Below are 14,624 nucleotides of genomic sequence, written 5' to 3'. Positions count from 1 at the left end.
CAGAAATACTTCTGCTGCTGGCAACCTTAACCTGGGAGAGTCTTCTAGAAGCCCCTCCTATGAGAGTAAACTGAGGTATCATTGGGAAGGAGTACCTGCCTGGACAGAGCTGGAAATGGAATAAACTAGACAGGAGTCTCAGACTCCTTATTTTGATTTTCATTTTTGTGGGGTTTTGTTTTTGTTTTAGAGAGTGAAACAACATAAAGCTAAGTGGGTAGTGAGGTCGGATCTGGGAGGAATTGAGAGAAAGGAAAACATGATCAAATATATTGTATGAAAAATGTTTTAATGAAAAGTTATAAAAATAAACCTGCTGTGGGGGGAATGATGGCAGCTTGGAGGGTCAAAGGTTTATCTTGGAAAATGAGCTTCTGGTTGGGCTTAGTGAATGAATGAGGCACAGAAAGTGGGATGGACCAGCAGACCAGCATATGCAAAGAACCTGGGGTAGATAAAGATGTGGCTGGCCTGGGAACAAGACCAGGAAGATGGAGGCAAGGGAGTAAGGGGAGAAAGGCTGAAGGTAAGTTGGAAAAGCAGGCTCAGGCCAATGTCTGAGATAGAACTGAATGGATCAGTAGAGCCAGGAAGGGCCACACAGCTCCTCCCAGCACATGGTGCTGGTCCCCACTGGACTCTCAAGGCCCATGACTCTGCTTTGTGGAATACTTATGTTTCTTCTCCCACTGATGTGGTCCCCCTGCCTGCAGCTTCTCAACATGGCCCCAGCCCAGGAGGGCATGTGGGGAAGGCCTGGTCTAGACTTCAGGAGCAGCTGCTCTATAAGGGGTACAGTGATTTGTTGAAACAAGCCTTTTAGAGGTGATAAAGTTATTTAGGACCTTGTTGGTTCCAGAGTGTGTCTTCCAGCACGGCCGTGCTGATTCCTCCTCATCTGCCTGTGTCGGGACTGTGTGGAAAGGAACCTGTCATGAGGATGGGATGAACATTTTTCCGTGTAAGATTATTATTCTATTCCACTTTACCAAGATGAGTCTAATACTACAAGTGACTCCCACAGTTTAATTCAAACAAGGCTGTGTTAGCTGAACCACATCTTGATGTGTAGTGTGTTGCCTGAAGTGATAAGCGAACCTCCTAAACTTCAGAGGCTTTCTTGTGATCCCAGCTGTCAGTAAAGAATGCAGACAAAGGAGCCACAGAGAAGAGGCTAATTTAGAAAATGCCATTTAATCCCCTCACTGAAAAGCCCTCTCTCAACCAGATCGTAACAAAATCCACAGCTTATTCCAAAAGAAAAATTTAATACAAGAGATTTTAGAAAATTAAACACATTTGTTTAAAAAGTCTATTGTGTAAACCTTAACGTAAGAGGGGAGTTGGGATAGCACATGCTCAGATCTCTGGGCTGTTTGGGCTGGAGCAGCCACAGAGACCTTTCCAGGGTGGATGGGGAGACTGACCAGGGCCTTCACTCCCCTGGAGTTCCCAGCTCTCAGGTCCTCTTCCCTGGTGTGCTCGGCAACCCTACAGCTCTGTGCAAACCACTGTCACGTGGCCTATGTCCCACTTCTTGCGGCCTTCCCAATCTGTCCTACAGATGAAAACGAAAAAGAAACACAAACAAACCTCCATGTGGTCAAGTGGTCGCCTCCTGGTAGGGGCAGAGCTGAGCAGCTGCAGGTGGCTCTGGGACAGGGGGGCAGCTGTGTTCAGAGCAGAACAGGGCCCCAGTGAGAAGTGAACCTGAGGCCAGTCCGCTGCCACTGCGCCCTCTCCTCTCTCCACCCACTGCCTAGACTTTACTTCAGGCGCATCACAGAGACCACGGATCACAGCAACAGGGCCTGAACTTTTTGGCACAGAAAAATTAGGCAAAATATACAGTACTACCGTTGTGCAAAGTTAGCAGAACCAACCTAAACAGCACACACTTAACACTACCTTTAGTGGAATAATGCACGATTGTTTGAAGAATGTTTGTTACGATAGACCTTGTTCATAAGGAGGCACTTGCCTTCTGGTCACGGCTCTGGGGTGGGGAGCAATGTCTCTAGTGGGAACGCTGGGCAGTCAGGACTGTTATTGCCATGAGCATGAAGCTCCTCCCCCTTGCATGCTTCCCAGACTGTGGAGCAGGCAGGGGCAGGGCACCATGGTGAGACTACCTGCTCCTGAGTAGTCCTGCTGGCAGGAGAGCTAAGTCTCTCAGGAGCGCCTCAGCTGAGCATATCAGGTGGGTGGGTGCAGGCTGCCAACCTGAGGGAGTCTGGTGGCGGGCCTGCGACCTCTCCTCAGGGGCCAGTTGTGTCTACAGGTTACACAGACAGCTGGAAGAGATGACACAGTAACCAAGGCCCAGGACACTGGGACTTGCCCTCAGGACATGTGAACCATTATAGAAACAAAGTTTTAGCAGTCACAAGAATGCCAAGGCCACAGTCAGGATGAGAATTAGGCAGCAGTCTCCTGAAGAGCTGAGGTTGTATCAGGCTGAGTGAGCATGGCTCTGCACTTCTCTCTGGACTCTGGGTCTCAGATGTGGGAACACCGTGGTAACAGCCTTCCATCACCTGACCCTGCACTGAGTCCAACATGCTCTTGTGAGGTATAAGACTGGTAACCTGGAACCAAGAGTTTGCTGGGTTTCTGTGGAAGCATGGTGTGGGCAGGGCTGGAGTGTGGCTCACCGAAGAGCTTTTGTCCAGCACTTGCAAGGCCCTAGATGGGGGAAAGGACTGGGTAGGAGGCAGATGTCAGAACAGGGCCTATGAAGTCCCTGGAACGGAGCCTTTATATTCACACTATGGCAGAGTCGGGCATGTTTCCCATAATTAATCCTAGAAAACCAAGGCCTCGAGTCTGGGTGCCTGCCTGCCTTCCCTTTCCTTCCCCCTCCCCTCCCTGCTTTGGCTGTGGTGCTGAATGTGGAAGATGGTCCTGTGCCGTCTGCAGTGAGAGCCTCTGATGCGTAGGAGGTGTACCAGAACATGAGTATCGAGTACCCCAGCTCAGGAGGTGGACTGGGGGCTGCCATAGTCTCAGTTTTGCATGCTTCCGTTTGCCCAACTGAAAACTGCACGCCCAACCCACACTCTGGGTGTGGTGTTTGTGTGGAGCCTGAAACATCTTAGGCACACAGGAAGGGAGCCATGTTGGCTTTCTAGGGCTGAGAACCCTCTTGGCTCCTCCCTTTCCAGCAAGGTGAAGAGGGTATCCCTCCCGCCCCCCAGCTCCTGCCCCTGACCATGAGGGAGGGCAGCTATGTTCTTCCTCACCTGTGCCCCCATGTCTGTCCCAAGGCACCCTCTGTCCAGGCTTCTCCCTGCACTCGGAAGTCCCTCTGGCTTCCGGGGTTTTCCAAGGCACCAGGGAAACTCTGTTTCCTTAGACCTCTTGCCAAAGTCTAGCTTTGAGCCTCAGCCCTTCAAGTTCACATTCAGGCTGCCTTCACCACCGCCTAAGTAGTAGCCCCTTGTGAACTCCTTCCTTGGCAGGCAGAGTGTACACTGCTTGGTACATCCTCCAAGCTATATGAAGAAAGCAAGGAGGTTCTGACCTAGGGAGACAGACCACCCCTGACAGTGGGTTCTGAGAATCAGGGGGACCCAGGCTTGATGCCAAAGGGAGGCAGATGTAAAGCATCTGGATCGAATTCCACTCCGTGCACCCGAGCCCTGGTCTCTAGGATGGACCCTGAGATGAATGCAATAGAACCGCTCGTGGGGACACAGCACTCCGCTCCCTCTGAGATGTCAGGGACAGTCACTCTCTGCTCAGTTCTGGGACTGGGTCTGAGAGGCAACAGGGCCAGCCTTCCACAGCAATGCACAGAGCCAAGTCTCTAGTGACACGAGATCACAGCCAGTTTTCAGGCTGTCGCTGAGGGCTGTGCTGGAGGGTGGAGCCCATGACGGGGGAGGGGGGAGGATGGTTCCTCAAGGACAAAGTCACTGCCAATGCCTTTGCTAGGCCACTAGATGAAGAAATCACATCCATACCAGCCATGTGGCAGTGCTGTTGGGTGTCTAACCACCAGAGGGGGAAGAGGACAGGGAAGGAGACCCCAGCCACAGGCTGCAGCAGGCAGGTGCGTCAGGAAATTCAAGAGTGTAACAGTCATTCTAGTCCCCACATGAGAAAGTGTCACAGGTGGCATCTGAAGGGTTCTTCTGCCGTGGGTCGTGCGTCTCAACCAGGGGTCCGGGCCCAGCCTGGCACCCACTGTCCTGTTGGCTGACCCAGAGGGGGTGACAGCCATCCCTGGGCACCCTGGGGGTAGTGACAGTGTCCCCATCTGTGTCTGTCCTGTGAGCAATGCTTTGCTCTAAGGACAGAGACCCAGCAGCTAAAACTGACCAGTTTAATTGGGTGGCATGTGGCAGCAGGAAGGGTGTGTTCTCTGTGGGAACATGGCCATCCTGCCAAGGTATCCAGGGCCAGCTGCCATGGCAAAGTTGAGCACAAAGTGGCTGGGGGCTGAGAGTCCACCAAGGTCAGAGGTCAGAGGTCAGAGGTCACCACTTTGAGGCTCCACGTTGCGCACCTCCCTGGGGTGGCCTCGGGACAGCTTAGGGAAGCGGGAAACGACTTTGGGCCTGCTGCTCTTGCTCAGCGGTTCTCCGGGTGGGGTGATGTCCCTGCAAGACAGGAGGAGATCTGATGAAGTTAGAGCTTAAATGCAATGACACAGGTAGGGAACGGGGCCACATATGAGACCAGCAGAGACACAGAGCTCTAATTGGTCAGTGTAACTGGAAGAAATGAGGTATGTTTTTACGTTTTAAGCAGCCTGGAAGGCCCACTAACCTGGGCTGTCTGAGCTGGTTTTAGGGACCATGCAGGAGCCTGTTTTGAGGCTGTCACCAGCCAAGTGCTCTCTCTGTCACACATCCCTTCATCTCATGGCAAAGCCTCATCCCAGAGCTGCAGCTGCCGTGGGTGTGCCCGTGCCTGCCCACTATCCCAGCATCCCTACGAAGCACATACATTTGGGGATGGAAAACAGGAGGAAACATGGCCACCCGTCCGAATTCCGGCCTCAGACGGTGACTCTCAGTCATGTGCCTTCCCTTCACAGTGCTGATGCTGAGCCTGGCCCCTCAGTTCCAAAGGCTTCAATTTTAACTCAACCTGTAGTTCTGAAAGTCTAGCAACAAACCCACACACTGAACATCACAACTTCACAACTTCAGCCTGGCCTCTGAGCACGTGCCTGGGTCATTCCACTCCGCATGGCAGGCAGGGGGTGCTTACATGCTGCCAGACCTTGTATGTCTTGGACAATCCTGGAGTCCCCTCACTCACTGGGTACTTCCTATGGTTCCTCAGGTGTCACATTGAGGATGACTTCTCAGGATAGTGATGGCTGTGTCCACAGAACTGCACAGCATCCTTCAGACCATGCGTGCCACCAAGGCCTGGAAGATTTCTTGTGCTAGCAACTGCAGGTAAAGCTTTATTGGGACATGACCATGTCCGGTTACCTCCCTATTGGTTTTATTCCCACAGTATCAGCAAAGGTGAGCTACTGTGTCACAGAGTGACCTGCAGAGCAGGTCCTACTTCCAGTTCACTTTCCAGAGAGGCTGGCAGGCCTCACGGGTGCTGCCTGCAGGGGCAGAGCCGGGCAGGTCTCCATCATCCAGCTGGGAAGAGAACATCCCAAAGCCCACGTGTTAGTCTGGTGGGGGAAGAGACCTTGTTGCTACCCTAAGCTGTCTCACTCAGACCTGGGAGTGTGTCAGGTGGGAGGTGGATACAGACTTGTAAGCCTGCATCACACAGGAGGATGCTGAGCGGATACACTTGGGGTCCGTTCTGGGCTCATAAAAGTGGTTCTCAGCTCAGGTGTGCTCCAGAGCTGCCAGACTTCAAAGAGTACTCAAGCCAAGCTGCAAGACTCATTTAAAGTTTGCTGCAAAGTCCAGGGTGAGAACCAGGAAGCAGACAAAAATCAAAGTGCCAATCAATACAGGAGCAAATCCACTGGTCACTGACAGTAAAGTGGGTTTTGGTGGGCTGGCAAACTGTCTGGCCTTTGAGATGTGATTTTGGATTGTCTCTAGAGGAGGCATGCAAGTCATATTAGGAGGCCAGAGGGCTCTACAGTACTTCTCTAGAAGCCGAATGACACTCTCTTCATTCCAGACGAGGCCTCACCCAATAACACAGCTCACTGCAGCTGGAAGCCAGAGCTCAGCGGAGAAAACCCCTAGAGCAGGGCACGGCCACCACGCTCTGTTCCTCCACTGCTCACCTCACAGTTCATTTCCGGCTAAATGCGGTGAGTACATCAGCCTCCTTCCCAGGCTTCCTCCCAGAATAAAGCTATTAAATGTTCAGACAGAAGAAGGTGGCTCATAAAAAAGACCTCTGCATTTTCCTTAGAAGGCAAAGGAGAGGTGGCCAGAGAGACTGCTTCTCTGTCTCTGCTAGCTCAGTTTTCAGCCTCAAGCCTTTTGAAAGGTGGGACCTTAGTTCATTACTTCCTGGAATGGGTGACACAGAAGCAAGTTGAAACAGGAAGGCAGAAGTGAGTGGCAAGTGCATGTCCCTCCAGCCCTGGCCTCCAGGGGACAACCCCCTTTGCTCTGAACATACCTTCCTTGAGCTACCTACTGTATAGTGTGTGTGTGTGTGTATGTGTGTGTGTGTGTATGTGTGTTTGTGTGTGTGTGTGTAACTTACATACTGCTTTCCTTGTTAATTCTACAAACAGAAAATGTGCACCATGCTGCCTCTTGCTTCTAATGCCAGCGATACATCCTTGAGCTGCTTCCTAGAGGTCGGGAGGGCTTCTAGGTAAATCTGGAGGTAAGGCTCACATCAGATGTGCCTGAGAGCCAGGAAGGTGTTCTCCTGCCCTACCAGGGCCCCCTGCCGTGCTGTTTTGACCCTGATCACAATAGGCTCCTTAAATTGTTTCTTCCATTAGGAGATTCTGGCAGAGTTACTGTAGCTTAAGAAGGAACTGCTTGTGGACCCATCAGAAGTACCAGAGGTCCAGAAGAGGGACACAAATTAAAACTGACTCTCTAGATACCAGTGTTGTCCCTGAGGGCATGGTCTTGGAAGGTAGAGGACTCCTAGGAGTCATGGAAGGGTGTCAAGCAGAGAAGATAGTACACTCAAGGGCAGGGGAACCAACCAGTAGTCACCATAAACTTCCAACACGATCCTGTTCTAATGCGTTTATGAGTCCCACCTCCAACGGGTGTCCTCCAGACATTATGGTTGGGTGACAAATGCTACATCCAGACAGAACTGTGCAGAGACAAATGATCCACCTCTGTCTTGGGAGCAGTGAGGGCAGACTGCTATGAGATGTCTAAGATGATGCTGAGGCCTTGCTCCTGTGGGACTACACTGACCTCTGCCCTTTATCTTGTGGGATCACTGGATACGACCCTTTCCCAGGCTGCCAGAACACCAGACACCACAGAGCAGACAATCAGGCTCTTGCAAACTACAGGGTTTTTTTAGACAAGGTCTCACTCTGCAGCCTTGTCTAGTCTAAACTCACGATGTAGAGCAGGCTAGCTCCAAACTCATAGACCCACCTGCCTCTACACTCCCAGTACATGTGTCACCCCACTAGGCACCAGCTGCTATTTGAAGGCAGCTCTGCCTTCATTCTGCACCTGCTCGAGCTAAGCCACAGGAGGCAGACAGGGAGTCTGTGAAGCAGGGTCAGCTAACCTAGCCTACCCTCTTCTAGGCCAAGGGCACAGAGATTAGAGTTTGCTTTTATAGCCTAATTCAGATCTCCAAGAAAGTGTCTCAAAATCTTCAGCCACCTTAGATGTAGGAACAGCTCACCCTTGAAGACACAGTGGGATCAATCATGGGAGTTAGATTTCTTTGGGGCACCTTTACAGACCCAGAACCAAGAAGTGATCATTCAGGCCACATGCTGGGCAGGACTGCTTAACAAGCAGGGTTTCCAGTGCCCAAACCTAACCTCTGCCTTTGTCTTGTGGAATCCCTGGGTATTTGCATCTGTATCCTAGCAACTGCCAATGCTTACAAATGGCAATTGTGGTTAAAATCCTGTCCTCCTTTGAAGTGAGTGGCCAGGTCTCACATCTTCAAGCTTCCAGAGAAGGGGCTCCTGTTATAAACTGGGTCAGAAATGATCAGTATGATCAAGATTCAGGACCTGCATACAGATGGCTGAGCCCCCAGAGAAATCTTGCAATCTTGTAAGCCCTAAGCCTGCCACATACTTTCACCTGCTGTCTGGGAAGGGAACACCTGGTGATCTCTTGGGCAGATAGGGTGGTGCACTCTGGAATTGGGTCCTTTCCAGCCCAGTGAGAGGTGCAGGTGATCTTCATCAAGACTCAGGACCCGCCCCCAGATGGCTGAGACCCCAGAACTGCCTTGCAAGCAGTCTTCTGCCTGAGCCCACAGGGAGCTTGCCACACACCTTACAGGCTGTCTGGGAGGGATCTCCCGGAGCTCCTGGAGGACAGATAGTGTGGTGCACTCTGGAAGCCTTTCTGGCTCAAAAAGAGGGCCGGGTGACCTTCATCAAGGTCAGGACCAGCCTGCAAATGGCTGAGCCCCCAGAACAGCCTCACAAGAACTCTCCCACGAGACAGAACGGAGTCAAGGCCATCAGAACTCACTGCCTGCCCACAAAGAGCCCAACAACCAGAAGCAATTTCCTTCATGAGCCCATGGGTCCTCAGATATACAGGAGAGACAAGCTCCAGTCAGAGACAACAAGATCACCTATAATCACAGATAACAAGATGGCAAGAGGAAAGTGAAAGAACCTAAGCAATGGAAAACAAGACAACCTGGCAACACCATAACCCAGCTCTCCAACCACAGCAACTAGTGGATTGCCAAACATACCAGAAAAATAAGACTTAGACTTGAAATCATACTTCATGATGATAATGGAGATCTTTGAGAAGTGCATGAGTAACTCAAACAATTACAGGAGAACCAGGAGAAATCACTCAAAAAAAAACTACAGGAAAACACAACCAAACAGAGGAAGGAATTGAAAATGGAAATAGAAACAATAAAACACAAAAAGAGACAACCCCGGAGATAGAAAATCTAAAAAAGAAATCAGGAGTCATAGATGCAAGCATCAACAACTGACTACAAGAGATGGAAGAGAGGATCTCAGGAGCAGAAGACAACATTGTAAACATAGACAAAACAGTCAGAGAAGATGCAAAAACCAAACAGCCCCAACCCAAAACATTCAAGAGATCCAAGAAACAATGAGAAGACCAAACCTAAGGATAATAGGTGTAGAAGAGTAAAGACTCTCAACTAAAAGTCACAGTAAATATCTTCAACAGAATCATAGTAGAAAACTTCCCTACCCATAAGAATGAGATGACCATGAACATACAGGAAGCCTACAGAACTCCAAATAGATTGAACCAGAAAAGAAACTCCTCTGGACACATAATAGTCAAAACACTGAATATTCAAAAGAAAGAAAGAATCCTAAAAGCTGTAAAGAAAAAAAGACAAGTAACATATAAAGGCAGACCAATCAGAATTACACCCAACTTCTCAACAGAGACTATGAAAGCTAGAAGATCCTGGACAGACGTCATACAGAACCTAAGAGAACGCACATGTCAGCCCAGGTTACTATATCCAGCAAAACTCTCAATCACCATAGATGGAGAAACCAGGAGAAAAGCAAATTTAGACAATATCTGTACACAAATCCAGCCCTACAAAGGATGATAGATGGAAAAATCCAACACAAGGAAGAAAAAAAAATCATGCAAGGAAACCAAAAGAAGAAAAGCACACACACATAAGTCTACCTCTAACAACAAACATAACAGGGAACAACAATCACTATTCCTTAATATCTCTTAACATCAATGGACTCAATTCCCCAATAAAAGACTTAGACTATCAGACTGGATATGTAAACAGGATCCAGCATTTTGCTGCATACAGGAAACTCATCTCAGAGACAAAGACAGACATTCCTCAGAGTAAAAGGCTGGGAAAAAACCTTCCAAGCAAATGGTCCAGGAAACAAGTGAAGTAGCCACTCTAATATCAAATTAAAATAGATTTTCAACCAAAAGTTATCAAATTAAAAAAAAAAAAGGTAAGGAAGGACACTTTTTACTCATCACAGGAAAAATCTATCAAGATGAACTCTCAATCTTGAACATCTATGCTCCAAATACAAGGACACCCACATTTATAAAAGAAATCCTACTAAAGTTCAAAGCATATATTACACGACACACAATAATAGTGGGAGACTTCAACGCCCCACTCTCATCAATGGACAGATCATGGAGGCAGAAACTTAAAAGAGACACAGTCAAACTAGCAGAGGTTATGGACCAACTGGAATTAACAGACATCTACAAGACATTTCATCCTAAAACAAAAGAATATACTTTCCTCTCAGCATGTCACGGTACCTTCTCCAAAACTGACCATATAGTCGGTCACAAAACAGGCCTCAACAGATACAAGAAGATCAAAATACTGCCATGTATCCTATCAGATCACCATGGCCTAAGGCTTGTCTTTAATAACAACTAAAACCCACAACCGCATGGAAGCTGAACAATGCCCTGCTCAATGATAACATGGTCAAGGAAGAAATAAAGAAAGAAGACAGCACAACACACCCAAACTAATGGAATGCAATGAAAGCAGTACTAAAAGGAAAACTCACAGCTCTGAGTGCCTCCAAAAAGAACCTGGAGAGAGCATACACTAGCAGCTTTCAGACAGCATGCCTGAAAGCCCTAGAACAAAAAGAAGCAGATACACCCAAGAGAAGTAGAAATAATCAAACTCAGAGCAGAAATCAACCAAATAGAGACAAAAAGAACTATACAAAGAGTCAACAAAACCAAGAGCTGGTTTCTTGAGAATATCAGCAAGATTGATAAACCCAGGGAGGGCATATTTTCCCAATGTAGGGGAATGCCAAGGCAATGGGGTGGAGGAATTGCACCTTTGTGAAGGCAAACGGAGGGGGAGGGGTGATGGGAGCGGGCAGGAGGGAAAGGGATAACATCTCAAATGTCCAATACAGAGTATCTAATAAAAAAAAAAAGAAAGAAAAAAAAAGAAATGATCAGTGCTCACCCGACCCACCAATGCAGTCAGTGACGTAGCACAAGGACAGAACATGTGCTTCACGTGTGCAATGCCTGTTTCCAGTAAAAACAAAACAAAGAACCAGACCACCCACCACCAGCAGCAAAAACCAGCACCAAAGTTAGCAACAAGCAAGTGAGCTGGCCACATTCCACAGTTCTTAACCAGGGTAAACAAGCAAGGACCTTCCTGCATGCCCTAAGATACAGGCAAAGACATCACTGCCCTGCTTACTCTGCAAAGGCTCTTCACTAGCCTGGGACAGGGGTTTCTGCCATCTATCCATAGGGCCTGCAGGACGGTGGAACCCTGCAGTGGGGATGGCTCCATGCAGGGTAGGTAGGACCCCATCTAGCCCCACAGCTTGGTTCTCCTACTTTATGGCAATGGCAGCAGAGGAGGCTCAGGCTCTGAGGTCTCAGTGGGACACTGTTAAGGAGTGCCAGTGCCAGATGTCTACAGGCAACATCTGCCTCATCTTCAGAGCCTCCCTGCTCTGCTGCCATCAACCCAACTGGCAGGCCTGGAGGTTACTGCAGGGGCACCCAACACAGTGGACAAACCTCTGGGCACCTAAGTACTCCAGCTGAGCTACATGACATTTTCATATCGGCCTGTCTGTCAGTCAGCAGGGGCCATGTCATTCATCCCACAAAGATGCTGCCCTTCCTCACACTCCTGTACAGACCCACTGACAGTGTTGGAGAGGTCCGAGGCCTAGGGGAGAGAAACCAGGGTTCAGAAAGGGCACATGAGTGTCAAAGCATCTAGGTACTTACGTTAGATATGCCCCTCCTCTCCTGCTGGCCCTCTCCTGCCCAACACTCAGGGCTTAGCAGCAGCTGCTTCTCAAGCACAGTGCAAACCCTGCCAGGCCTTGATTTCTCTGCCCCCTGCCCACAGTTGGCTATACTTAGAATGGAGTCGTTGAGACCTTGAGTTATATAGGCAGAAAATGGCCCCAGGGAAGACTTCTGTTTGTGGCAACACCTAATTGCATTAATGTTGCCACTGGCTTCACAGGCCAAGGGTTCAGCCCTAAAGATCAAGATGGGGACCAGCTTAGGCTGAAGACAGTGGACAGAGGTGACAGAGGACGAGGTGAGCCTCTGCCAGCCCATCTAATGTGCCACTTCCAGTATCTGGACACTCTGGGCTGCACTTGCCTGGAGGTGTATGCCTGGGCCACCTGCTTCCCGTGTAGCAGCTTCTATTCTCGCCCCCAGGGTGGCAGAGGATACTCTAGTCTGGAAGATTCCATGAACATCACGCCTTCCCTGCTGGGCTGTGTCCCTCAGCTTCTAGAAGCAATCACTTGGGAGTGTGCTCCACACACCTCCTTCATGGGCTCCTCTTTACCTACTGACATCTCCCAGGTACAGCTGTGAGTCCTCTCCCGTAAACTACTCGTCCTCAATGACCTTACCTAACTTGGGATGCCAGGTGCCTGCACGGACAGCTCTTCAGTTTATGCCTCTGTCTGTGGGTTCTGGATGCACTACCTGCTCCGCACGAGTGTCCAAAGGCCTCACAAAGCCCATCCCTTGCATCTCTGAGTCATCATTTACTACTAGAGGGCAACTCTGTGCTTCTAATCCCTCATGCCAGCAACGTTGCCTCTCTCATCCACACCCAGAACACCAGTGCTCCATTCTAAACACAGCAGAACTAACAGCTGCACCTACCCCTCTCACCTCCCCAGCGTCTTGGCACTCTGACCACCATGCAGAAAACCTGTGGTTTTCTCTACCTGGTCCTGTCTCTATCCTGTGTCCCATTACCTTTGAGGGCTTCTCTAACCACACTAACACATCCATACCAGGCCTGTGCCCACTGGTCTCTGAAGCAACCACCAGCTGGTATGCATGGGCCCCCACCCCAGGCTCAATGTCTATGTCCCTAGCCATAGGTGGGGACATGCCTTGCCTTAGCACTGCCAGCACGCTTGGCATGCATTAGGTGTCCACCCTGTACTTGGTGAAGGGCAGCCACTACTCTGGCTGTGCTCCTGGCCAGCCTGGGCTACTTACTACACTGACAGATCCTAGGGCAAGCTAAGTTGCCTGGTCCTTTGAGCACTGGGACTAATTTGAACCCTTTGATTCTATAAATGTGTGTGTGAAGTTTTCCTTTTTTTTTTTAAGCAAGGAAGATAGCTGCTTAAACATCTCTAATTTTCTCATCATGTTTTGTTCATTTTTTAGTCAAAATAACAGTTTGAATCACAGCAGTCCTGTGGGTAATAAGAAACAAAGATTTTCCCCTCTTGTTCGTGGTAATTGTTTATAATTACCAATCAATCAATCTAGTATTCATATTCCCCTCACTGTATCCTTCATGGGGTTGAAAGGAAACATGGGGTGCATGATTAGAGCACCTACTATGTGCCTTCCGTACTCATGGCTCCAATGCTGCCGTCCCATACAGTCATGTGAGCATCTCCATGTTGTGGGAGCACATGCGAGTGTTTCGGAAGCACAAAGACAGACTGAGCCCACCATGGCCTCATTGTTCCCGTCCCATACACTGAGGAGGGCTGACCCCAAAAATCAGAGTCCTGGGAGAGGCCCACATCAGCCCTTTACTGTTGGACAGTAGCTATCCCAGCTTGTCCCTGATTCAGGCCCCTCTTAGAAGTAACTTGTTCCAGAGAAGGTTCTCTTTCTCACTGGGGTGGTCCAGCAGCCATGGATGATCTGGAAACTACAGTAGGCAATGAGAAGACCCGGCTGGGGGCCTGAGGGCCCCCTCCTGCTGACCGCAGTCCACATGGGTGAGAACCACTGGTCATCATGCGGAAGCACCCTTAGGTGGACTGTGGCCGTCTCTCTCTCTTCCAACACACTCCGTGGCCTGACTGCCATTTCATTCTCTAATGGCAGGGACAGCTCCCCAGGACCAGGGCCTGAGCTGTGGAGTCTCACATCACTGAAGTCCAGGCCTGCAGCTGGCTATGTTCTCAGTCTAGTCACGTCCAACAGGTTTCCGATTTCCCACCTGTGCTGAGGGGTGACTGGAGGAAATGAGCCATTGTGGGTAATCCCCAGAGTTACTAGAGGGTGAGTGGAAACCACTTCATGGCTGGCTGAAGAAGTCAGAAGAATCAGTGACTGTCTCCAGACCATTTATATGACACCATTTCTGTATGTATGCTCAACCATGACCCTGGTGTGAAACTTGGCCTCTTGGGTAAGGGTCAAGAGTCCAGGAAAAGCAAGTTACTAAAGGTTACCAGAAGGTTCCATGACTCTCCCTGGTCAGTTCATTCCAGCTGAGTGTCAGGACGCACCATCAGAACCCCTGGCCACCATCATCACTTCTTTACCTCCTGGGCTTAGAGAGAGTTCTGCAGGAGGAAAGCCTGGGCAGCTAGCTGTCTTTGCTCACCAGCTACAGCCTGAGCCTGTCCCTTACTGTGGTTGACTCAGCCACTCAGCTGGAGGTATGTCTGAAGGCCCCTCCATGGAGCTCTGATGGGGTTGGTGACTCTGCCAGGGATGGGAGCCAGGCTGTGTGGGCATCCTATACATGCCAGGAGG

The 14,624-nt window shown here is 49.7% G+C and overlaps 1 protein-coding gene across 1 annotated transcript in view; it reads right to left on the bottom strand.

Annotated features, from left to right (window-relative positions):
- Nucleotides 1-3,117: 3,117 nt before the first annotated feature.
- Nucleotides 3,118-14,624, bottom strand: part of SNX29 (sorting nexin 29) — a 373,799-nt gene continuing 362,292 nt past the window's right edge. The window contains exon 21 of the mRNA XM_080942329.1: nucleotides 3,118-4,604. Coding sequence (XP_080798455.1) covers nucleotides 4,475-4,604 — 130 coding nt within the window. The 3' untranslated portion in view covers nucleotides 3,118-4,474. The remainder of the gene's footprint in view (nucleotides 4,605-14,624) is intronic.

The sequence above is a fragment of the Micromys minutus genome, assembly GCF_963924665.1.
Source record: "Micromys minutus genome assembly, chromosome: 31".
NCBI classification, from domain to species: domain Eukaryota; kingdom Metazoa; phylum Chordata; class Mammalia; order Rodentia; family Muridae; genus Micromys; species Micromys minutus.
Note: the sequence above shows the minus strand (reverse complement) of the source record. Positions and strands in the feature narration are given on the sequence as shown.